Genomic DNA, 24,704 nt, shown 5'->3' with positions numbered 1-24,704 from the left:
CAAGGAAAATATGTGTTGTCACTGCTACATTGTCTTCACATCCAACTCCTTTGCTGCTTAATGTTGAAGAATTAAACAGAAACATCTGAATTGCCATCGTAGAAAAAGAAATCAACATTACTGATCACAAATGGCAAAGATTTTACACACCTTTGTAATTGGCTCCGTCTGTGCGTGTGCGCACATGTCAGAGTGCGTGTGTGTGTGTGTGTGTGTGTGTGTGTGTGTGTGTGTGTGTGTGTGTGTGTGTGTGTGTGTGTGTGTGTTATTTGCTCACACACGTGGAAGTGGTCTGAATGTTTTTCTTTCTTTTTTTTTTTCTCATCGTGTTCAGTTGCTTGGCAACTGTCTTTATGCTTTGGAGTTCCCCTCTGCTGATGGAAATGGCTCCGTACAGCCCACACATCCCACATCTCCCCTTTCTTCCAGAATTACCACCCTTTTGTTTCTCCGTGCCGCCTCTCAGCCACTTCTCTGTTACCTGCATTCTGCTCATTCCTCCGAACCTCGCCTCACCTGTTGATGCTTTATGCAGTTGACGTTTAAGAGTGTTTGCATAGTCTCAAGTGTGTGTGTGTGTGTGTGTGTGTGTGTGTGTGTGTGTGTGTGTGTGTGTGTGTGTGTGTGTGTGTGTGTGTGTGTGTGTGTGTGTGTGTGTGTGTGTGTGTGTGTGTGTGTGTGTGTGTGTGTGTGTGTGTGTGTCTCAAACCCAAATGCAAATTGATAAAAACCATGAAAGATACTCTGATCAGGCTAGTATCCATCAGTGATCATCAGTGATCATCAGGATCAGCTGATCAAATACTGACCGCAGATTCAGTACCTTTTGTAAACATTTTCACATGAAGCTCTGACATAAAGGATCCTTGTGTCTCTTTGTCTTTTGCTCATACTATCATTGATTTCTGATTAACTTTAATTCTAAAATATTAGTATATTTTTAACAACACTAATAATTTCAGAGTTATTCATAACATTGTTGAATTGTGTTTCATTGGGATGATGTCTTCAACCTTCAACATCTGTATTGAATATGTGCAACAGCAGACTGACTGGATCAGCCAGGTTTTTTCTTCAGCCTGTTGTAGGAAAAATGACGTGGCTGTAAGTGCTGGAGTTTAATTTAACAATTATTCTATTGATTAGTCGATTGACAGAAAATAACTGTATTGATAATCAACTAATTGTTGAAGTGATGTGTTTCTCAGTTGTGAGGACTTGCTGCTTTTCTTTGTCTCGTTTGATAAAGAGCAGAACATCTTTTAGGCTTTTTAGTGTCATTTGGACAAAATTAGACAATTGATGATGTCACCTTAGGCTACCTGAATTGTTAATTTTTATGTTAAACAATTAATAGAGAAAATAAGGCAGATCATCAATGAAACAATATCATTCTTAGTTGCAGTTCAACTTTATGCTGATTGTAATTAAAACATTTGTTTTTTGGAATTTTATATTTTGCTTTGTGCATATTGTGAAGTGTGTGTTGGAATAATTTTTGATTGATGATGATTTAGTAATTTTGTAGATATATTACACCTTTATCTCAGGTACCTGCCATTACCCTGTTTAAATGGGGTTGATTGACTGATATTATTTACTAATATCTGTTATTACATATATATTTTTATCAATTTTTATATTTGTTAGGGAGAAGAATCACATGATATCATATTAAACATCAAATACAACAATTAGACTTTTGGCTGTCTTTTACGTTGAGACTGTTGTCAGATTGACTGCCAGGTGAGCTGCTACTACAAGCACAAGTAGTTTTTCCCTAAATATTGATATTGAGTTAAGCTTTCAAAGGTTTCCCAGTGAATACTTTATATTTAAGAAGCTTTGAGTGAGTAGGAGGGAGTGAGTCAGACTGGCTCTGTTTGCCTTCTGAATTAAATTTTTTGCAGTGCTGGTGGTTGAGGATAATTTAGTTTGTGATTCCACGTCCATTTCAGTATTGGGTGCTTGTGCATTTCCCTGCAGCACAGACTGCATTTCTGACCACAGCTGCTGAAAGAAGATAGGGGAAAAACCTGTATGGCCGTGCATTCTACGTGTGTGAGAATCATGTGTTCTTCTTCCTACTGTAAATATTTAGCTGAGGGTTAATGCAGGGCAGCAATGGGGAGGATCTTGCCGTTTATCCAACACCACCCCCACCCCACCACCCACCGCCCCCCAATCCTGTCTCCTGACTCCACTGTGCTGATGGATAGATAGTTAGCTTGATAGATATGTGTTGGTGGGTGGGGAGAGGCAAGGGGTTAGATTTTGGCTAGGTTAATGTTTGACGGCAGTGGGGTCACTGATGGGACGGACGAGCTTGTAGAGCACTGTGTGGGGGAGGAAAGATGTTGGGTGGACATGAATTTATTCAGGCCAGAAGGACTGTGTGTGTGTAAGAGTGAAAAAATCGGAAAAAAGCATGTTCATTATTGTTTATTTATGTATTTATTTGCTTACCTTTCATTTTTAGATTTATTGAGCTGTACGGTTTTGGTTTTTTTCTTCTGCCCTTCATAATTACCATCAGTCTGGTTTTACTCTCTCTGAACACATGGGAGGAGGGGAAGTTGTAAAAATCAGCAAAATGTTCAGTGAGCCAGATTTTTATTTATATACTAAATTAAGTCTTATTGGTAAAATCCGAAGCCTGCATTTGCAAGTTCTCTCTTCTGTCCTTATTGGTTAAGTTAGTAGATAAAACACATTGTTGTGTGCCAGTAAAACACATTTCTACATTGAAGAACATTTGTGGAAATTCATGAATGGAAATATTTTGGGACCCTTTAAAATTGTGCTTAACAATTTGGATCTATTAATTTTTTCTTTTAACTTCTTTTCCCCCCTCTTTTCTTGAAGTGTGTGTGTGTGTGTGTGTGTGTGTGTGTGTGTGTGTGTGTGTGTGTGTGTGTGTGTGTGTGTGTGTGTGTGTGTGTGTGTGTGTGTGTGTGTGTGTGTGTGTGTGTGTGTGTGTGTGTGTGTGTGTGTGTGTGTGTGTGTGTGTGTGTGTGTGTGTGTGTGTGTGTGTGTGTGTGTGTGGAGCACTGTGGCTGATAGTGCTTAAAATATTTTTGGTGACTTTAAACAGGAAAGAAAAACAAGGACACACATAAACACGCAGAAAACCTCTAACAAACAACACACATCTGAAAATTGGAAGCAAAGTGACATTAGAAATGTGTGTTTTGTCTAAACAGTAAACAATCTACTGCTGACTAAGTGTACAATAAAATAAAGAGTGTTTAGTAGAATTTAGCTCCATCAACCCTCAGTGTGAAACCTGAATGTACATAATTGCTGTTACTTTTGAATTTAGCTGTTAGTCTAAACTGTTGTTGACTCTCAAGCCAACATGGTTTTATCTGCCTGTCGTAAACCCGCATACATTTTGTGATGTACGTATACACACACACACACACACACATTTACTGCCCCCAATGTAGCTCTGCTCCCTCTACACTTTGCTGTGATGTTTAAATACATTTCTGTTTATCTTTGGTGGTAGAAAATTCTCAGAATAACAAATGTCTCCCTGTTGCCATGTGGTATTCAGGGTTTGTCTCTACATTCCATGTTTAAACCATGATTAAATGACTGTCTGTAGTGTTTTTTAAAAACAAGCTACAGGGCCCCTGAATTTATCATGGCTGTGCTATTTATAAAGAAATGTTCTCCTTAAACACAGTTTGAAGTGAGTTTGAAAATGCTGCTTCTGCTGTTAAATAATAAAATATGACGCCACTGACTTGGTTTTAGATTGGACTTAACCCTCCGTAAACAGACAACGTAGATTTCCTCTCGAGATAATACCAGCTTGAACTAATCAAGGTGGATATTTTTGCAGCTTACAGACGTACCGAGCAGGAAAGGAAAAAGAACAGGAAGGTTGGCCGATGGAGGCAGTTGTGCTTCAGGGGCTAAACGTTATTGATCACACAGATAGGTTGTAAGTTTTAAAAGTCCGAGCTTGTGTGTGAAGACGTGTGTTTATTCTCTGTCTTATAAAGAGCAGGTTTTAATTCCCTTCAAGAGCTGCAATGGGATAATAATCAGTATGTTTAAATAATACAACCTTTGTCATATTTCAAATTGTTCTTGACAGAGTTGGCAGCAATTAATGTGAAAAAATAAAACCTGTATAACGGCTCTTCTGGATCCAAGAAAAACAGCCTCGTTGTTAATGAGACTAATAAACATTTCTAAGTTTAATTTGTTTAGAAAAAGTTTTATTGATGCAGTTACAGATTTATTTATTTATTTATTTTGAGCTCATGCTGGAGCTTGTCATTTAATGCTTTTCAGTGAAAGCCTGAAAATCACCAGATTTGGAGCTAAAAGGTTTTTTACCTTTTTTAAAAACGACAACATTTAAAAGAAATTAGTGATAAATATAATGCAGTTAAACGTAAGTGTGACAAAGTATAGCATTGTTAATCAAATGTATTTCACTTTGATTTTCCACTTGCATAAAGAAATCTGAAAACTAGTCGTTACATTTTAAAACATTTAGAAAAACTACTATAAATGTAAGATTTTAAAAGGGATTTTATTAAACTCTTCCTTATGGAGCATCAAAATAGTCCACATACTAGCTGATATTCAGTTAAGGGACGTTAATAAACCTCTTTATTTTTATATGATAAAGCTAATATATAATGTGTATTGTTCAATGTTTTGCTGCATCTCTTTGTGTTGAAAGCATTTGGTCAGTGACATGAGCTGAACTGATAAACTGTTGGTTTGGCCTCTAATCCATCTGCTAAAAGTCTTGCAGGAGCTCATACCCTCTGAGCGACGGCAGCCCTGCTTTGGGTATCAATTTTTCTGGTGCATATTACAAAGCATTATAAATAGTAGGTAGGCCCATGGAGTATTTCTCTCTCTCTCTCTCTCTCTCTCTCTCTCTCTCTCTCTCTCTCTCTCTCTCTCTCTCTCTCTCTCTCTCTCTCTCTCTCTCTCTCTCTCTCTCTCTCTCTCTCTCTCTCTCTCTTCCCCCCCACCACCTCCCCTCCTGGCACAAAGATCTCTTGTTCCCCTAGTGAATGTGCGCTGCCCTGAGCCATTCAGGCTTTTGTGGGGCTGAGGGGCCCTCTTCCCCACCACCCCCCACCCCTTCCTCTGCTGGGGTCAAAGGGGGGCAGGGGCAGGGCTTATCCCTGGTTAGTGGGCGAGCACGGTGGGGTGGGGGGTGGGGGGGCAAAAAGAGATAAGAGAATGGAAAATGGAGCAATATATATGTATGGGTGATTTCAAAAAATAGCTTATATTGTGTTATCTTCATTTTTAATATGACGCAAAAAAATTGCACATGCAACTGTTTGTTTTTTTTTCTTCCTGCCTTGTAAAAGTTTAACGGGAATAATTTGTAGCGTCAGATTTTCACCACCAGCTCAGTGTTTGTGTTTCTGCACATTTAAAACTGACTTTATCATAATTGGCTGAGTTTTTCTGATCATAGAGAAAACAAACAGCATGACGGCTTACAGACAAGCCCACACACTCAACCATGCATTAAATTGTTCAAGTCAACTGATCTGCTGCATGAGTAAAAAAAAAAACTAATTTTAAGTGTTTCTTCATCTTTGTGTGTAAGTCAAATGTCGCAGTTAAGCTGGGTATTTTATTTCTCTAATCATGACAATTAAAAGACCCAAGAAACAGAGTCAATGGAGGAAATGGTTGTTTTATCACTGTGCATACATTTAAAATGACAGGTTGTTATTATCCAATTAAAGTGTGTTTAATTAAACTTTTATGACAGTTTTTTTTGGTACAGCAACAACTACTTTCTTAGAGTTTTCCCCCAAAAAATGTCAAAAATAAAGAGCTGCTAAGACTTTTGAGTGTGTAGATACAATATTGGCAGCTTTTGGCGGCTTTTCTATTTCACTATAGCATCAACTGTTGATCCATATTCCTGTAAATTCATGATGTAATAGTGGATGATACACCATTAAAGCCTTCTAACTCTGACTGTCCACAGGTGTTTTCTCTGGTGCTGATGGGTCATCGGCAGGGGACAGCGGCTGTCGCCGTGGGTGGAGCCAGCTCCGAGTTGTCACAGCAACAGCAGCCCACACCTTCCCTAGCCCCTCCCTCTCCATTCACTGCCACTGCACCGCTAACCAGCACAGCCTCCACACACGTGAGTCCAAACGTACAACCTTTGCTTAAAAAAAAAAAAAAACTCACATACATGCTGTTAAACACACTGTGAGACTCTAAGTTTGTCTTTCTCTCACACACACACACACACACCATCCAACAGCATCTACATATGTCAGTTCACCTACATCCCCTGGCATCTTTTGAGCTGAAATGCAATGAAGTAAACTGTGGGAACGCAAATAAACCACGGCGCACTAATTAAACATCTTCCTCACCAAATCGCTCATCACTATTATTATTAATCCACTGCACGCTAATTATGTGGGAAATGTGTGTGTCCTGACCTTGTGTGAATCATGTTTTCTCAGGGAGTTATTGTACAGCTGACGGCACGGTGCACCTGCAGCAAGTTTTCCAGGTTTATTCAGAGCACCCAAAAAAAAAATATGCTCATCCTTTGTCTGTCCATCTGATTTTCCAACCTAAATAACAAATTAAATAACCACTGACCTTAACGAATGCGGTCTGTATTATTATAACATAAAATGATGCATAATTATTATTACAAATGTACAGTAATGTGTGGTGATGTGATCAGGATGCTGACACACAGGAAAAAGATGGAAAATCATCATCTTCCTTTTAGAAAAAAGAAATTCAATGCCAAATAATGATATTCTGAGAAAACCACCAAAGCTACAAATAATTTAAATACACACTCATGGTCATAATGCCCATCCTGTCCCACAGTGTGGAAAATGGGGGAAGTGCTTATTCACTATACATCAGATTCCAGGCTGCATACTTTGGGAAAATCCCTCCTATTTAGAACTAATCTACAAAGTCTGGAAATGTTTACAGACAATAAATAGTTTCACCATGTCTTATACCATTTTAAAAGTTATTCACATTTAAATCTTTGATGTAGAAGCAGTTTATCACGTTCATTAAGATCAAAATGAATTATATTGCATTTCTATAATTGTTTGTGGTGTGTTCCACTAGTTTTAATGCTTATAATCAGAAATGAGGGCGTTGACTTTATCTTGTTCAGCACAAACCCCCCCCCCCCGCAGTAATCACTGCACCCGTCTCCTAAAAAGAAAAAAAAAACTCATCTTCAATCACTGACCCCAGTGTCCGTCCTTTCAAACCTCCCCAAAGACCACGTTCTGTCTCTGCCCACCCAACACCATTTTCTCCTGTGTCCACTTACCACCTCTCTCTCTCTCTCTCTCTCTCTCTCTGTCTCTCTCTCTGTCTCTGTCTCTCTATCTTTCACATATACACACTTTCTTTCACCCTCGACCTTCCCTCTCTCTGTCCCCATCCATTTCTCTTTCTCCCTCCGTTGTCCTGTGATGTAATGACATCTGACAAGCACCACAGTAGGGATGGTGGGAAGGAGGGGAGGTCGGGGCAAGTGTGCGTTTGTGTGTGTGTGGTTGCACTCTTGAATTCACTGGACTGGCCTTCATCTCGGCCAGTTCCTCTCTGTTTAGCGCGTATTATACAGGACAGGACGCCTTGGGAAGCATAGGATATCACGCCTGTTTACAGCATGTATAGAGGAGGTTGGAACAGAGAGAGTGCAGCAGAAAGCAAAAGTTAAATATAGAGGGTTTGTTTTTTTACCTTCATCTTGTCGCTCCAGATTGTTAAAAACGTGCGTGTTAGTTTGTAAAGTGTGATGTACGCCTCTGGGCATCTGGGACACACACACACACTCCGAATGGAGTCTGCAGAAATTACGCAACTATAGGAGGATGCCAACAACAGTCTTCCCTCACTGTGTGTGTGTGTGTGTGTGTGTGTGTGTGTGTGTGTGTGTGTGTGTGTGTGTGTGTGTGTGTGTGTGTGTGTGTGTGTGTGTGTGTGTGTGTGTGTGTGTGTGTGTGTGTGTGTGTGTGTGTGTGTGTGTGTGTGTGTGTGTGTGTGTGTGTGTGTGTGTGTCAGAGACCATTTGCTATTTTCAGTCCGCTAGCAGACTCTCAGCCTACTGTTATTGGCTATCAGCCCAGGACAGAGAAAGGGAGTGCGAGAGAGACTTTGAATGAAAAATTAAAAATGAATGTTGATGGGAAAGGGGGCAGGATTATGGCACAGAGGAGAGGAGGAGGATGTGGAGGAGGGGGGGGGGGGTCCTAGAAAAAAATCTGAAGTCATTTCAGTGAGGGGAAAAATGGACAGAGGGTACAGGTGCCTTCTTTGAATTTAACATTTAACAGGGGATGGGAATTTCCAGGATGTTTTCCAGATTTTTGTTATTTTAGACTTCCATGAATTTGTAATAAGAGATTATTGATTTTTTTTTTCCCAGAGCGCACACCCGAAATTTTTAGCAAGTGGGTAGAAATGTCTCTGCAAGCAAAAGATGGGACAGATATGCAGGCTAAGCTCCATGAATGCAGGATTTGTTTTTACTGACTGAAGCTTTGTTTGTTGGATATTCAGAAATATATTGAGTTTTCTGCTCATCCTCCTGATCAGAACTCTGCTCCGTCAAATGCATTAAGTGTTGGAAACCAGACTGTTTTAAACTTTTAAACAAATCTAACCCATCAGATAATTAGAAAATGTGGTTTGACGCTTTCAGCTTGGCGCCTAATATAAAAACTCTCCAAAATTTCAAATAAATTGTAAAAACCCCCAAAAAAACAACTTCCAGCGACTTCAATCAGTTTCTGCCTTTTCTTTTAGTCTGAAGCAACCAAAACAGTCAGCCATTTTGTTCCTTTAGTTGGATCTGATTCCCGTCCTGATGCTCTCCTTGCTCTCACCCTGCCCCACCCTTCACTCCACGGTCCTTATTTGGGAAATGCCTTAATTGGATTAAACTCTATGCATCAGAAACACTTTGTCAGCATGTCAGCGTACTGTTGGGGTGCCGAGGCACTTTAGGCCGTGTGTGTGTGTGTGTGTGTGTGTGTGTGTGTGTGTGTGTGTGTGTGTGTGTGTGTGTGTGTGTGTGTGTGTGTGTGTGTGTGTGTGTGTGTGTGTGTGTGTGTGTGTGTGTGTGTGTGTGTGTGTGTGTGTGTGTGTGTGTGTGTGTGTGTGTGTGTGTGTGTGTGTGTTGAGCTGTGGAATAAAATAATATTTTAGCACTGTAAAATTCACATTCAGGTATTTTTGTTATTACCGTGAAATTATATGTGATCAGACAGTCAGAGCCCCCAAAAACTGTAAAATAAATACTGTGTGAACATGAACATCTGATGAGGTGCTAAAACGGGACAACGGATGAAACCCAGCTATTTTAGCTAATTCCGGTGCATTTACATTTTAATTTGAAATGTTCATGAATGTACACTGTCCCTTTTTAAATAAATAAATAAACTAAACTAAAAAGCTAAAATCCCTTCTCACCTATAGATAACACCACCATAGAGACCACAATCACTTGCAGTTGTTACTTTTCCAGAAGTAAATATATTGGAGGTTTTTTTTTTAATTAATCAAAAAGGACATGAACCCACTCTTTTAATGGATGTTAATAGTGATCTGATGACATAATTGATATCAGGTCAAGCACAAATACCTAATTTGCTGTTTCCTAGTTCTGAAATGTGAGAATTTTTTTAAAATATGGTTTTAGTTAAATATACATTCAAAAATACCATTATTTTAATATATAATATGTATATTTTATAGACTGAATAATTAATTTCTCTTTAAAAAAAAACCAGATAAATTGACAATGAAAATGGATCTTTAAAAAAAATGAATCATGAAAATATCCTACAATTACAATTATCCTAAATGTATAGCCCTAAAATAGTTTAATTAAATAAAATGTTTTTGGCTTGTTTCTCTCTTTTTATTTAAACACATGTTGGTTTTATAGAAGCAGCTGATCATGTTAGGCACCAAGTTGTGTTGATTTTAGAAGAGCTGAACAGCCTTTTTAACACAGTGCAAAGTGAATAGAATTGATTCTAAATTCAATGTGAATCTTGTGACTCATTCCTGGGTATCTCTGTGTCTCCTGTCTTCAGGTGAGCGGTCTGCCAGGGTCCGTCTTCAACCTGGCCCCCTCCCACATGTTTGGCAACAGGCTGAACCCCAACTCGGCCATGGCGGCACTCATTGCCCAGTCAGAGGCCTCACCAGCAGGTACGTGGAACGTGTGTGTGTGCGCGCTCATGTGACAAAAGTATGTGTGTGTGACAGAGAGAAAGAGAGGGAGATAATGGATAGGTCACGGCCCCATGGTCCCACGGAGAGGTTAAAGGTCAGCCCTCGTGCTATTTTCAAGCTCCTCCCACTCAGCTCCAGTTACACGCCTTGATCGGTCACCCGCTCTCTCGCTCTCTCTCTCTCTTACACACACACATATATACACACACAGTCAAATGAACACACATTGTATATATACTGTTTACACACTAAGCTTTGGAGGTAGTGATGTGAAAGAGGAGCAGAAAGAGGTGGTTTGTTGTCTGTCCGGTGCAGAGGAGCCGATGAGGGAGAAAGAGGTGGCGTTAGTAATCAGAGTAGCCACTTCCTGATCCAAGACATCTGGTTGAACGTGGAAGAGAAAAGAAGGGAGAGAGTTAAGAGCGCGGAGGAGGAAGGTAGGTAGTTCCTGCTGCCGATCAGCAGTCATCAGAGCCAGATCCACTCTGACCTGCAGGTCAATTCACTAATCAGCCTGAATGACAGGGAGACACAGAGCTGTGTGTGTGTGCAACAGATACAGACGCGAACGGTTCTGTGTTAGAAGATAAAATCAATTTGTGTGTAATTTGTGTGAGAGCAAAACTTTGTGGCATTGGAAATAGTCACACTGTGGTTTCTACCTTTTCACTTTATTAAGGAAATATTAGATTTAATGACAAAACATTTTTTTTATTATACCATGAAAATCAGTGGTGAAATTATTAAAATATTCATTGCTTGTTTGATATTTGATTTTTTTGATAATCAGCATCATTCATCTGTATTTATTAAACCCAGATGTCCACATTTGTGATTCCAGCATTTCAGATATGAGGATTTTCTGCTATTCTACTTTCATATCATTTAAAATTGAACGTAATTAGGTAATAAAATGATAGTTTCATCAATAATAAGGCTGCCACTATTGATTATTTTCATTATCGTTTAATCAGCCAGTTATATTCTTGATTGATCTTTTTTTCTGTGTGAGAAAATAGAGAACATTTCTCACAGCCCAGAACAATATTTCCAAATGTTGAGCCAGCAGTCTTAAACACAAATACATTGTTTACAATTCTATCAAACAGAAAAAAGCAGCAAATTCTCACAGAAAATGTTTAAAGTGTAATTAACAGCTACACAAGCGTGAAGTTGTGTTTTTTTGTTTTTTTAGGGGTCATGTGAGCGCAAACGTGCAAGGTGTGTGCGTGTTTGTATGCATGTAGCCTGTTTACTTTGGCAGCCGCTTCTCTTTGCTTTCGAGTGTCTAGAGGGAGGTGCCAGGACGGAAAGGGTTACGAAGGGGAAAGCGACTTTGAAAAAGAAGGCGAGCGAGGGACTAGAGTGGTGACCCGGTGGGGGTAAAAGCTGGGATTGACTGTCTTAAGTAGAGGGGAGTTTGTGTGAGTGTGTAAATGCAAAAGTGTGCATTTGCGTGTGTGTGCATGTGTGATTCATTACTCTCACTGAGGAAAATGAAAAGAAGCGTCTGGCCAGGGGCCCAGAGGGAGGACGGGGTAGAGAGAGAGAGAGTGAGTGAGAGAGAGAGACTGACAGGAGAGGAAGAGAGAGAAATGCACAAGCAGTTTGAATGAAGGCTTGTGTGTGAAAGAGATACAAAGGAAGAGAGACAGAGTTTGTACAAGTATTACAGTACGTCCACACTACACCAACTTCACTTGAAAATCCACATTTTTCTCTTTTTGTTTTGGTTTTCTATCCACACTCAGCCAACGTCACTCTCACCTAAATCTGAGCTGCTGATTGGACTAATCTGAAAACGATGGCGGTGTGTTTTTATTGTGGACATGGACTACAGAGTTGATTTGAAAAATGATCACATAAGTCTGGTTTGAGGGTTGTTTTTTGGGGGGGTTTTGTAGCTGTAAAGTTAAGAACTTTTGGTCACCCGCACCAGCTGTCATCGCGCGTTTTAAATCTTGATCACACGATGCAGGTGTTGTCATTAAGCTCATTTGCATCTCAGCACCGTTCGCCTGATTAACAGGTAATTGATATGAGCCGTGATTTCAAATGTTCTGTTTTCTGACAGCAGGAACAAAAAAACTAAATAGTGAGTTTAAACCAGTGTGAATGTACCGTTAGTCCCACTTCTTCACCAGATGTTTGCTGTGATGTACAGTTTCACAGAAGAAGAGGGTTTATGGTTTTAGTGTGGAAAGATTTTTATGAAAATGAGCTGAAAACACTTGCTGACCCACATCGTCGTCACATATAAACAGTGCTTTTTTTAAATTCATGCAGCTCAGTGCGGACACACTTTTAAAGTGTCCGATCGATTTTCTGTGTGTGTGTAGATCAGGAGGCGGGAGACGGCAGCAGCAGCAACAGCGGCGGCGGCGGAGCTCAGGGCTTCTCCATAAGAGCTTCTCCCAAGACCACCCCGCGGTGAGTACACACACACACACACACACACACACAGATGCTCCCCCCTCCCTCCGTTCTCCATTTACATTCCTCACTGACCCCCTCCACCCCCCCCTCTCTCTCTCTCTCTCTTTCTCTCTCTCTCTCTCTGCTTTTCCCTCCGCTGGCCCCCTCGTCTCCTCTCTCTTCCTCTCACTCCTCATACACACACAAGCACACTCTCCCTTTCGCTCCTACCCCTACAGGCAATCCTCGCTCTCTCAGCCAACGATAACTTGTGTTTTTGAAGGTGGTAACCATCCTTCATCTGCAGTTTGGATTTTTTTTTCTCTCTCTCTCTCTCGTTTTAATCACACATGGACGATCAGCCTGATGATTTTCTGCATCTTTTCCATTTGGGAATGTTTGCACGGATCTCTCGAGATGGGAATATTGATGATACAGATGTATTTTTGTTTGTTTCTACTACTTTGTGGGATGGATAATTTCACTTGATGAGGTTGGTTACATTTTCATCCAATTTCAGCATTTATATTTAAATGCTGCACCTGTATTTTTCATGTTTTTTTTACTTAATTTATATGGGAATGGCTTTTAAAACCAAATATTTTAATACAAAAACACAGTGACAGAAAATGTTAGATTTCTGTGGTATTTAAAAACCTGAACAATTTCCACTGAAACTTTTAACATTTTTTTGTACATTTAATGCATCAAATTTCACATTTTTTGGATGATTCTGTAACATTTAAAAGGAGTGTATTTACATTGGTGCTCATAAAATTATGTGACCTAAAACTAGCGAAATGTATCACTTCTTTTTTAACTTTTCTTTCCCCCCAACATCATGCACCCATCTCTCTGTCCTCTACCCTCTCCTTCTGTCCCTCATTTCCCCTATCTCACACTCTGCAGACTGTCTCAGCACACACACCAAGATTTATCGCATCAAGACAGTCCACTTCCCTCTTTCCGTCTCTCTCTCTCTCACTTGCATGTCCTCCTTCTTGCTCTCTCTTCCCCTTTTTCTATCTCTCTTTCTCTCACTCACACACACACACACACAGAAAGCCTGGCCCCTTTTCATTAGAGGCCACTGTAACAACAAATTGATGTAGTTTTATAGCCAGCAGTGTCTATGTTTGTCTGACGTTTATGTTGGGTCATTAATCTCCCTATTGACCTCTCTATCTTTCCTTTTCTATCCATGCTCTCTCTCTCCCCCTCTCTCTCTCTCTCCCTCTCTCTCTCTCTCTCTCTCTTCCCCTATTCAGCTCTCCCATTGGTGGCTTGCAGATCCGCTATGACTCCTCGGGGTCGTTGCCGGGGCCAGGGCTGGGGTTGCTAGGGGCGGGGGGAGGCGGCAGTGAGACGCTGCCCCCGGTGGCCACCAGCATAGAGCAGCTCCTGGAGAGGCAGTGGAACGAGGGGCAGAGCTTCCTGCTGCAGCAGGGAGCACAGGGAGATGGTGAGAGGACACACATGAAATAAACACACCCAAAGACACACACACACTCAGGTTTGGAAATCATGAAATTTTTCAATTCTAAAGATGATTTGATACCTGACTTTCACTTCCAATGTCTCAAGTATAAAAGTTCTGGGAAAAACTTAATTTTGTACTAATAAAGATGTGTGTTAGTTATCTGGTTACCTGAACATACTTTCAGAGATAAACAGAGTGAAAATGAAAAGGTGGATGGCTGCCCGGTTGTTACAAAGTTTTTCCTTCACCTGGACAACTCCACAAGGGTCACTGTTCTGTAGCTGATCTTGACCTCTGACCTCTCTGTGGAGTATTTCTGTGTAATGAGTCACTGGGTATATGAGCGGAAAGGCGTGGAGGCTGAGCAGAGTTGCAGAAAGTCTGAGTTCTATGTTCTTGCCTGCTTCGAGGTCGCTCCACCTCAGAATCACGATCTCACACTGTGACAGATGATTATTTTAATTGTATCAGAGCCAATTTGAAGTAGTTTTCTTTCACGAGAGGGAAATATCAAAAACTCAGATCAAAGCAATTACTATTAAGAGCAGAAATTGCTGTGACTAAACTCTCTTATACTCTGATCAGTCAATCAAATGTGTCTGTTCTCTCTCTCTCCCTCTTGTCAGTGGTGGGCATGTTGAAGTCTCTCCATCAGCTGCAGGAGGAGAACAGGAGGCTGGAAGAGCAGATCAAAACTCTGACCATGAAGAAAGAGAGACTGCAACTTCTCAGCGCTCAGCTATCAGTGCCTTTCACCCCCACCACGGCATCCTCAGGTACACACACATACTTAGAACTCAAGATAAATGATTTGTAGTGAGGGCACTTAATGCTGGTGATATCTTTATTTAATATAAACATAAATATTATCTTGTTTCAGCTTTTTAAACGTAAAGATGCAGTGATTTTCTGTTATTTACAATTTAAAACTGAGTATCCAACAAAACAAGATATTTGATGTCACTTTGGCATTTCAGAACTTGAAAAAGTAATTTATCACATTTTAAATATTCTCTGATTAATGAATGAATGAACTCGGGGGCGGGGCTAATTAAGACATAAAATATAAATAGATAAAGAGAAAATCTAAACCTGTCTGTAATTTGTGTTGTAGATGTGAAGGGAGCCCAGCTCGGAGCCACTGACTCATCTTTACCTGTGGCAGCTCAGGTAAGACACAGACAAGATGGTATGACTCATTCATTGTTCATGTAATAACTATATTATTACACATAATAAAAGTTATTTGTATCAGCAACAAAATTTTACAAGTAAAATATACACCAAAAATCTACATAGTTTATGTTAAATGTAGAATTAAAAGAGATAATGGTCATTAAAGATGTTCATGTTTCTGTTTCTCTCTCTCAGGACAGTGCTTCATGTGGCGGCCACAGCAGCGGTGGCTCCACCTCCTCTCTCTCGACCCCTCCCTCGGTCTCCCAGAGCCCGCCCCAGCCGCAGCTCAACGGGGTCGCCGCCGTGGGGACAAACCCGGCCGGGCTGGGTGGAGTGGCAGGACTGATGGGCGCTCTCGGTGCAGGGAGCGCTCTGGGCATGGGGGGAATCGTCGGGGCCCTGAACGGGGTGATCCAGACACCGGGGGGCACCGCCAGCCCACACACACACACTACTGGAGCAGCTACAGCCGTCACACTGCCCGTCAATAACAGGTACTGACCAACGTGTTCTGTCTTTTTCAAGCTAATAAACATTTCCTGTTGGATAAATATTATGTAAACAAGTGAGACCAGACTGTAGGAGCTCTGAATGCCGAATGACAGGAGCAGATCATATCACCCTCTTCCAAAAAGCAGGTTACTCTCAGTGGATTTGAGGCCAGATTTCCTTCACTTAACATATTGAAAACATCTAAATCATTCAAAATGTCTGGTAACATGCTTGTCTGGTAACTTTGTTTCTAGATTTCTTAAGTTGTCTTTGAATGTGAATTTGATTGGGTCCTCTGTTTCTTGTTTCCTTTTGCTTGCGTGTTGGATTGTAGCAGCTCAGCAACTAGTAAGAACAGGTGAGACTGAAGTCGGTACAACATTACAGCAACCTGTAGCTCCGTCTCCTTCATGCCCCTGAAATGTTTTTGTGTGTGTTTACTTGTGTGAATTCATAGCAATGAGACATTTTTTGTGCTTTGTTTAAAAGTGCAATGGTTAAGACATTTATTTAAGGAAGCTTTAAACCACTACCTGTACTTAACTTGGGTTACAGAGTCAGTAGTTCTTAAATGTCCCGCTCCGTATAAACCTCCGATGTTTTGAGTAGGTGTATTAAAACATGTTGTGCTGAGGAATGATAGTGTGAGGACAGAGTGTTTATTGTGTTTGTCTGACTGCGAGTTGTGTTTTGTCTCATCAGCACTGCGCGGCTCGGCCTGCTGTCGGAGCAACAGAAACTCCTCCTGCAGCAGCATCAGCTACAGCAGCTGCTGTCCTCACAGCCTTCAGCGGTACGACACACATATACACACACACACACACACACACACACTGGCAGGCTTGCAGCTAATCACTGCCTTTACTGCTATCACATAGTTAAACACACACAAAGACAGTGAGCTACAATTTTCCTTTGGACAATGGCCTAAATCACCAAACATATTAACTCTTCTCTTTTTTTTCCTCCTCCCTTTTCGTCCTTGCTGTCACTCTTCTTATCACTTTTACTGACTCCGTCCCTTCTTTATCTCTCCATCTAATCTTTCTCTTCCTCTTGTCCGAAACCTTCACTTTATCCTCATTTTTTTCACCCGCATTTTCTTCTTGCTCCTCATTCTCTCCTCTCTTTCCCTCTCTTGATTTCCTCCTCTATCCATCTCTCCAGGAGCAGCAGCAGATGTTGCTCTACCATCTGATGCAGCAGCATCAGGACCTCCAGCAGCTGCAGTCCCTCTCCTCCTCCGGCCAGATTCCCTCCATCCCGCTCTCCTCCGCTCAGCTGCCCATCAACAACCTGCTGCCCGGCGCCCAGAACCAGGGCCAAGGCACCATCACCGCCAACCCCTTTCTGGCGCTACAGCACGCACACACTGACACACATGCCTCAGGGGCGCAGAAGCCGCGGCTAGCTGAGAAGGCCGTGGGCGTCGCAGGGCAGGAGAAGACATGACGGCAGTTGTTTATTTGTTTTTTTGGTTGTTATTTTTTGAATAAATATGCAGAGTTTTTGGGATCAGCCTGTTGGTCAACTTAGCAATTCAGTGATGAGAACATTGGCAGCAGAAAAATCTGTGTCCCTTGTAGATTATTCTTTCCAGTGATTTATAGCAGATGTAATAGCAGAAGACAAAAATAATACTATATATATGTATAGGTTTTTTTGTCTTTTGCAGTCACTAACTGCAACAAAGTAAGCTTTATTTTTGCAAAATTTCAATTTTTCAATATTTCAATATTTGTGAAATTAGTAATAGTTTATTTCCATCCAATTTTAGATGAGTTTTTAGTTTTAGTGCTGCTTTAAAATCTTTTTGTCACAGTTGAGGTTATGTTTTTCATTTAATATCACTGGTAGCAGTTTAAGGTATGTTAGTGTCAGTATGTAGCATCAGACACATGATGTTTCCCTGCTCTTCTCTCAACAGGTGAGTTGACCAACAAGTCAGCTCCCCAGAAACCTTTTCTTTAATCAGTGTCGCTCAATATTTTCTTCTCTTATCCCTTCATTCTTACGCTTCTTTACCTTTTTTTCCCCCTCTCCGTGTCCTCGTTTCTCTTGTCGCTGTGTCATGTCTTTTGCTCTCTCCGTTTGTCTCCACGTGTCTCTCATCTCATAGCTGCTTCATCCTCCACACTCCTATCCCTCTCCGTCTGGTCTATCTGCTGTTTCACTCTCTCAGGGGTCTCAGCTAATCCGAGTTGTGCACTCAGCACACAAGCTAGCACACACAGAACTACAAACATAAAAAGAAAAAAATGCAGAAATAACATAAATATATACGTATATAAATATATATATTAAAGAACTACAATTCCCTACCACAGGACTTAACAGTAACAGATGTATGTTTGACATCTATCTCACAGCGGTCCCAAGGGAAATATTGGGTTAGAGGCTTGTGCAAATACCCCACATGTTATCACTGTTGCCTCTCTCCTCGTGTCTCTTTCACTCCGTTTGTGTAGATCCATTAATGTCAGTGAGCCAAGCCTGGTACGGTCACTGCAGAAGCCTTGCTTTCGACTGTCTCTTCTCTGGGCCAGATACAGGGGGCTCACTCAGGGAAGTGAAATGTGAAATAAGGAAGAGAAAAAAAATAAACAGAGCCATGCCTTTAATTCCCACGGCACCGACTCACAAAAAGAAACAATGTAGTCGGTTGTCATTACGTTTCATCTTCCTGATTGAGCCTCTTGCTGCACCTACCTCTCGAGCAGGACCAGCCTATCAGGACCTAAAGGGCCGACAGCAGCGGCCCACTAAAAACCCACAGCAGTCAGGACTGGCCAATCAGGGTCCAAACCCAAGTGCCTGAGGCCAAGGGGGGAGGCAGGATTTATTTAACTTTTTACCTGTGTCCCTGTCACTCACAACGCTACTGGTAATTAAGCTGCGTTGCTAAGGCAACAGATTACAAAACACTCGGTAACGTCAGGTGGACGTGCCGTCTCTTTAATAAAACCAGGAAATCTTATTCTGCTGCATTCTCAAATATCGAAGCCAACTTTGTATTGTGCTTTTTATTTATTTGGAGTTTGTTTGTGTAATGGGCATAAGATGATATATTTTAAAAGCCCACTGGTGTTGCAATTTAACATCATTTTGTACTACTGTGTAAAGTTTTTTGTTTTTCTCCATACAGTTGAATCTTGCTGTAAAACCCTTTTAATGACTTCTATTCTGTGTCATGTGTTTGAAAGCTAGAAACTTCTTGATAGTTGGCTGATGGGGGGAGGGGGGGGGGGGGGGTTATGGCTGTATATAGCTGTTTGTAAGGGGTCTGAGGGGAGTGTCAGGGGTGTTCGGTGGCACAGTTTTTACCTCGTCAAGTGTACATAGACCTTTCTCATTGGCCGTTGGTGTACATAAGTGATTGTGATTGGCCGTGCTGGTGTGAAGGAAAGCCAATGAAGCCTCAGTTTGTGTGTGTGAATCTATAGGACCAGACAAAAAAAAAGGTTGACAGTGACTGGACACACAAAGTATTAATTTATTTTTATATGTGCAGGGACATTGTGTTTCTTTTAAGTTTTGCACCATTTTTCTTGATGAGAACTCATTTTATACTTGGGGGTGGGGGGGGGGGGGCACCGTTTTTTCATCTGTGCACACATTTGTTTGGATCAATTTTGTACAAGTGGAAAATAATGAGGGGAGGTGGGGGGATCTGTCATTGTATCCAAAACACCAAATTAAAGAAACACTCTGGATAAAGTAACAGAAGCATTCTCTCTTGTTGACATTACACTGTGTTGTTTGTAAAGGTTACACATAAAGTACACACAATGTTATGTTTTTAATACAGTAATGCAAACATTTTTAGAACAATGTAATACCTGTAGTATAACTATTTTCAAAAATAATGTTTATTGCTGACAAAGTCTGAATTCTATTAATTACAGGAATAATGATTATATTGATCTAAAATCCTACTATATAGTAATAGACATGCATATATGCTCTATACATTTATTGTTATGGGGTTTTTTTAAACTGTAAATGAGCCAGAATGTATCTGTTGTCCCTGACCAGATGTTAAAAATACCCTAAAAATGACACAAATTTTGAAATCAGCATCCACCAATAAATAATACATTACATAGAGTGCTTAGTTTTTTTAGTTTATTTTATTTTTGCAAAATTAAAAAATTACACAAAAACTTACAAATAAATAAAATACAGTACAGGGAGAGCCAGAAAACCTAAGTGGACTTATTTGAAGCCTTCACCTAAAAAATGTTAAAATTTCACAATGTTATAGAAAATATGACTGCATGAACTACAAATAAAATGTTTTTTAAAACTACATATATGGATTCATCTAATAAAAAACGTTTTGTTCTGATAAGATGAGGGTTCATCTATAAAAATATTTAAATGTACAAAAAAAAACGTAGCAGTTAAGTGGCTTTTTCTAGTGATGTCAGTTTTAAGATCTAAAGGTGTAAGCAGTGTTTTCTTTAAAAGCATCTGACAATGCTGTAGACCACATTATAAAGTATGGTGAGATGACTAACAGGGCTTGTATTAGATGGCATTAATTACACTGGAAATCATGGAAGTGATGGCAGCAGCAACAATGTGCAGTGAAAATTGGATTTATTCCGAAACAAGGGGGAGGAAAATGAATAATCATCGAGCTAAGAAGTGCCAATAGAGGCTGAACATCTTTAAATTTAAACAATGTGCTTCAAGGCTCCTGTCCTAACAAATATGCACACACATCCCCCAAAGCTGATGACTTCCAGCTGCCAAGAAACACCAGTGTATGTGTGTGTGTGTGTTTAGAGGTGGGGGCACCACTCTGCTACATCTGCTTCTGCCCTGGTAATTAAAAGCTCACTTTCCTCCTGCGCCCCTGCTCCCCCAAAAATACAATCCCCCTCACCCACTTCAGGAGTTTTCAACCCACACACACACACACACAAACACACACACATAATCTAACCTGCATTCAACAACACATAACCCCCCCCCCCCCCTTTCTCCTCTCTTTACCGAGCACTTGCTCACTCTCCCCTCCCACCCCTAAATATCCCTAACCATGCCCCCACCCTCCCCTCCACTCACTATCAGCCCTGTCACTCAAAGCCAGGCTGTTTAAACAGCATACACCCCCCCTCCTCCTCATACCACCAACACCACTTCCACAACCACCCAGGACCCTCTCTTTCATAAGCCTCCACCATCAGAGCTGCCTCCCCTCCACTCCCGTAATAGCAGCACCACTGCCACACACACACACACACAGAGCAGAGCCGCTGTGTCCATCATCGATCACATTCACCCAGAAACCCTCCCCGGGGGTGTGGGGGGGTGGGGGGGGTGCTTACCAGCTGATGGAGGACCCCTGTGTGCTGCCGACCAGGTGCCTGATCACAAAGTCAAAACATTACTAAGCCCTGGTGTAAGGATACAGGAGATCCCACCCCGCCTTTTCCCTCTCTCTCCCTCACACACACACACACACACACACACACACACACACACACACACACACACACACACACACACACACACACACACACACACACACACACACACACGGAGAGAGGTGAGAGCAGATAGCGGGCCAGCAGGAGGGTTAAGCCCTGGATGATTAGACAAATGTAGGGCAGATATCTGTGGCTTCAGAGGCGAGCTGAGCTGCTGTCACTGAAGAATGCTTTGCAGCAACACAGATACCTGCGTCTGACTGAGCAGCCTCAGTACGTTTGAGTTACTGCTTTCCAGTATTTTCTTCAACATTTTTTTTTTTAATGCATTTTAATTGTTTTGCATTTTTTAGGACTAAGCAGACAAAGCTGGAGCAGAGCAAAACTGCAATCAAGAACGCTTGAAGCAGAGTGAAACTTGATTTAAAGTACAGCTTAATTTGACTCTGGGACCCAATCAGTCTTATATTTGTATTTTTCCTGATTGCGTCCGTTAAAGTTCAACAACACAGCTTGAAACGATTTGACTCCAGAGGTTTGACAGTTGTGCAGTACACACACAAATTACTATTGACTATTTAAGTAAAACATCCAGTTTATGTGGGTAGTTAAAATGAAGTTTTGCTAAAAGACAGAATGATCTTACTTGTAATATTGTTTCAGTTCGAGTAAATAAACAATTTATTTAAATGAAACAAATAGTAGGGGGAAAAATTCTGATTTAAAAAAAAACCATGAGAATTAGTTGCTCTACAAGTCTGGCACAAAAAAAGGAGCATTTAGAGGACAACATTAAAACTCTGTTCATTTGTGCTATGAGACAGAACCCACTTGTACAAGTTTACAGTAGAACCACAATCACAAGCCCAAAATCCATCCAATTACATTTTGAAATACATTTATTTTCACTCCAGCAAAGCAAGAAATGAAAGCAAAACCATAAAACGAGTTAACCAAGTTCCATGAGTAATTCCTACACAGGTTTGGGCATATGTTTGGTAATTCAGTTAAATTATTTAATTAGACCTCAGCCTCAAAGAGAGAGAGCAAAGAGCAATAAACCTGAGAGAGAGGTGTAATAAACCATTAGCAGGAGGAGGCAACCGCTGGCGTGTACAGTAATGCAGTGTAAATCATCACAGAGTGGCTGCCATTAGGAGGCTTAATCCTGGCCAGAAACCTGCAGTCAGCTGCCAGGGGCCCTGATCCGGTGCCGAGTGGAACCAGATCCGGCAAAACAGAGGTGTTTAGGGCCGGGGCAGGACGAAGAAGAAAAGGGTAGGGGGGGGGGGACAGCTGAGGAGATTCCCAGGGTATGTAGTTCTGACTGTGTGTGTGTTTGTGTGGATGTGTGTGTGTGTGTTTGCCCCCCCACAGGTCTCCCTCCTGTAGGATAATGGTGGTGAGGAGAAGCAGCAGATTCAGCCTCATCCCTCTTCATTCCCAGACAGCTCGTATTCTTCTGCTAAGTGACACTCCTCTGTCACACACACACACACACACACAAATCCCATCCCAAGACCCTCTCTCTCTCTCTCTCTCTCTCTCTCTCTCTTCTCTCTCTCTCTCTCTCTCTCTCTCCTCTCTCTCTCTCTCTCTCTCTCTCTCTCTCTCCTTAAACCTTGACGTCACAAATACACACACACACATACAAGCCAATTTTATTTATGTGGCCCAATTTTGTTTTTATTCCTCGAGGGCTTTACAACAATCCATTTGGATAAGGAAAACTCCCCAACAGGATGTCGTTTACTTAAAAATATACGACTTTCATGTTAAATCACACAATTCAAACTGTTTTACAATCAACATTCACACTGAAACACCCAGAATACACAGGAAACCATACAGTTTAGGATGTGATGAACAACAGCAGCAGCGAGAAGAAAAAAAAAAACAAGCTACTACTACAGTATATAAAACAGTAGACAATTGTGGGGCAAAAAACAATGTTAGAATTATATCACATTTGATATAAATTAATATAATACAGTTTGTAGTTTAAGGAATAAATATTTGCAAAGCTGAAAACAACACAAATGTGTAAATAAGAGGAAACTGATATAGGCTTTGAAGAACAAATGAGTGCAGTTAGAATAAATATTTGGACCGTTTGGATGATGAAGAAGTTTGTGGCTCAGAAAAACCTTCAAACCTTCTTTTTCTTCAGCAACCGCTGACACCACACAGTTCCTAGTTCCTATCTATCTATCTATCTATCTATCTATCTATCTATCTATCTATCTATCTATCTATCTATCTATCTATCTATCTATCTATCTATCTATCTATCTATCTATCTATCTATCTATCTATCCTTTTTGTTATGTAGTCGCCTAGTAGTCTAAAAAAAGAAATAAATATGAAATAAATAGGCTTACGTTGAGTAGACTACATAAAAGTAACTCCATTACTTATGTCTATATTTACATTTTTTTTTTTTTTTTAAATAAAGGCTTAAAGGCTTAGTCGCCTACACAACAATTGGATAAACAAAGACATCCTACAATAAAAAATAAAAGTGTGCTTGTATATATGAATAACTTGTAGGCCATTGATTTAAATGGTGTTGTCTGTACGCCACAAGTAGAAAAATGGTTCACAGTAAATGGTTTCAGTAGACTACAACCACTTCCTTCTTCTCCCCGCGCCCAGCAGCGTCTCTCTAATATTCAGCGGCGCTCTGTCGCTCGCCTGCCGGGTGTAGTGAAGCACTGCGCGGGCAGCGAGCTGTCCCCGCCCCGCTGCCTGCGGCTTCTACTACCGGCGAGAATAAAGGAGCCCCGAAAAAACCCCACACACGAGCGGGGAGGAAGACTCCACTGCGCGCTAATGAGCATATTAATTCAGCGGTAAAGGGAGGGGGATTTGAATACGTGATTTTCTGTTGTCTGCTATTCCCCTTTGAAAGGGGAAATGCAGCTCTGCAGCTCTGCAGCGGAGAGTCAGCTGCAATAGCCCCGCTGTTTGTTTCTATCTGACGCACACTGGTCATGGTGACTCGTGTTAAAAGAATTTCTGCAAATCTAAAATTGTTTCAAATCTTGGAAAAGGCTGAAAATAAACGTAATTTTCACCTACTAACCCGAGCAAAAAAATACGGTTATATCAGAATTAATTGACAGTATCGTATAAAGTGATATTTTCCTTTTGTGAGGAGCTTGTATTAAGAATATAGCATCATATTTTTCTATAATGTGACATGTATAGTCAGGATATACTGAATTATAGGCTACTTAAAAATAATCAGTCAGCATCATATTTTTCTATAATGTGACATGTATAGTCAGGATATACTGAATTATAGGCTACTTAAAAATAATCAGTCAATTTATGTTTTTCTAATCTAATATTTTATAATATTCATAAACTGATCTTATTGTGAGGTTCTGGCAACCTTGTTTAAATTTATTAAATTAATTCTACAACATATTATAATGATAGCTCAC

General features: G+C 40.8%; 1 protein-coding gene across 1 annotated transcript in view; it reads left to right on the top strand.

The window, feature by feature from the left end:
* Window positions 1-17,788, top strand: part of mllt10 (MLLT10 histone lysine methyltransferase DOT1L cofactor) — a 48,089-nt gene extending 30,301 nt beyond the window's left edge. The window contains 11 exon segments of the mRNA XM_062441357.1: window positions 5,990-6,021; window positions 6,023-6,151; window positions 10,110-10,227; window positions 12,591-12,681; window positions 13,935-14,128; window positions 14,773-14,922; window positions 15,261-15,316; window positions 15,518-15,819; window positions 16,152-16,175; window positions 16,520-16,610; window positions 16,985-17,788. Of these exon segments, the coding sequence (XP_062297341.1) occupies window positions 5,990-6,021; window positions 6,023-6,151; window positions 10,110-10,227; window positions 12,591-12,681; window positions 13,935-14,128; window positions 14,773-14,922; window positions 15,261-15,316; window positions 15,518-15,819; window positions 16,152-16,175; window positions 16,520-16,610; window positions 16,985-17,269 (1,472 nt within the window). The 3' untranslated portion in view covers window positions 17,270-17,788.
* Window positions 17,789-24,704: the final 6,916 nt, after the last annotated feature.

Source organism: Scomber scombrus, chromosome 20 (genome assembly GCF_963691925.1).
Source record: "Scomber scombrus chromosome 20, fScoSco1.1, whole genome shotgun sequence".
NCBI lineage: Eukaryota > Metazoa > Chordata > Actinopteri > Scombriformes > Scombridae > Scomber > Scomber scombrus.
Note: the sequence above shows the minus strand (reverse complement) of the source record. Positions and strands in the feature narration are given on the sequence as shown.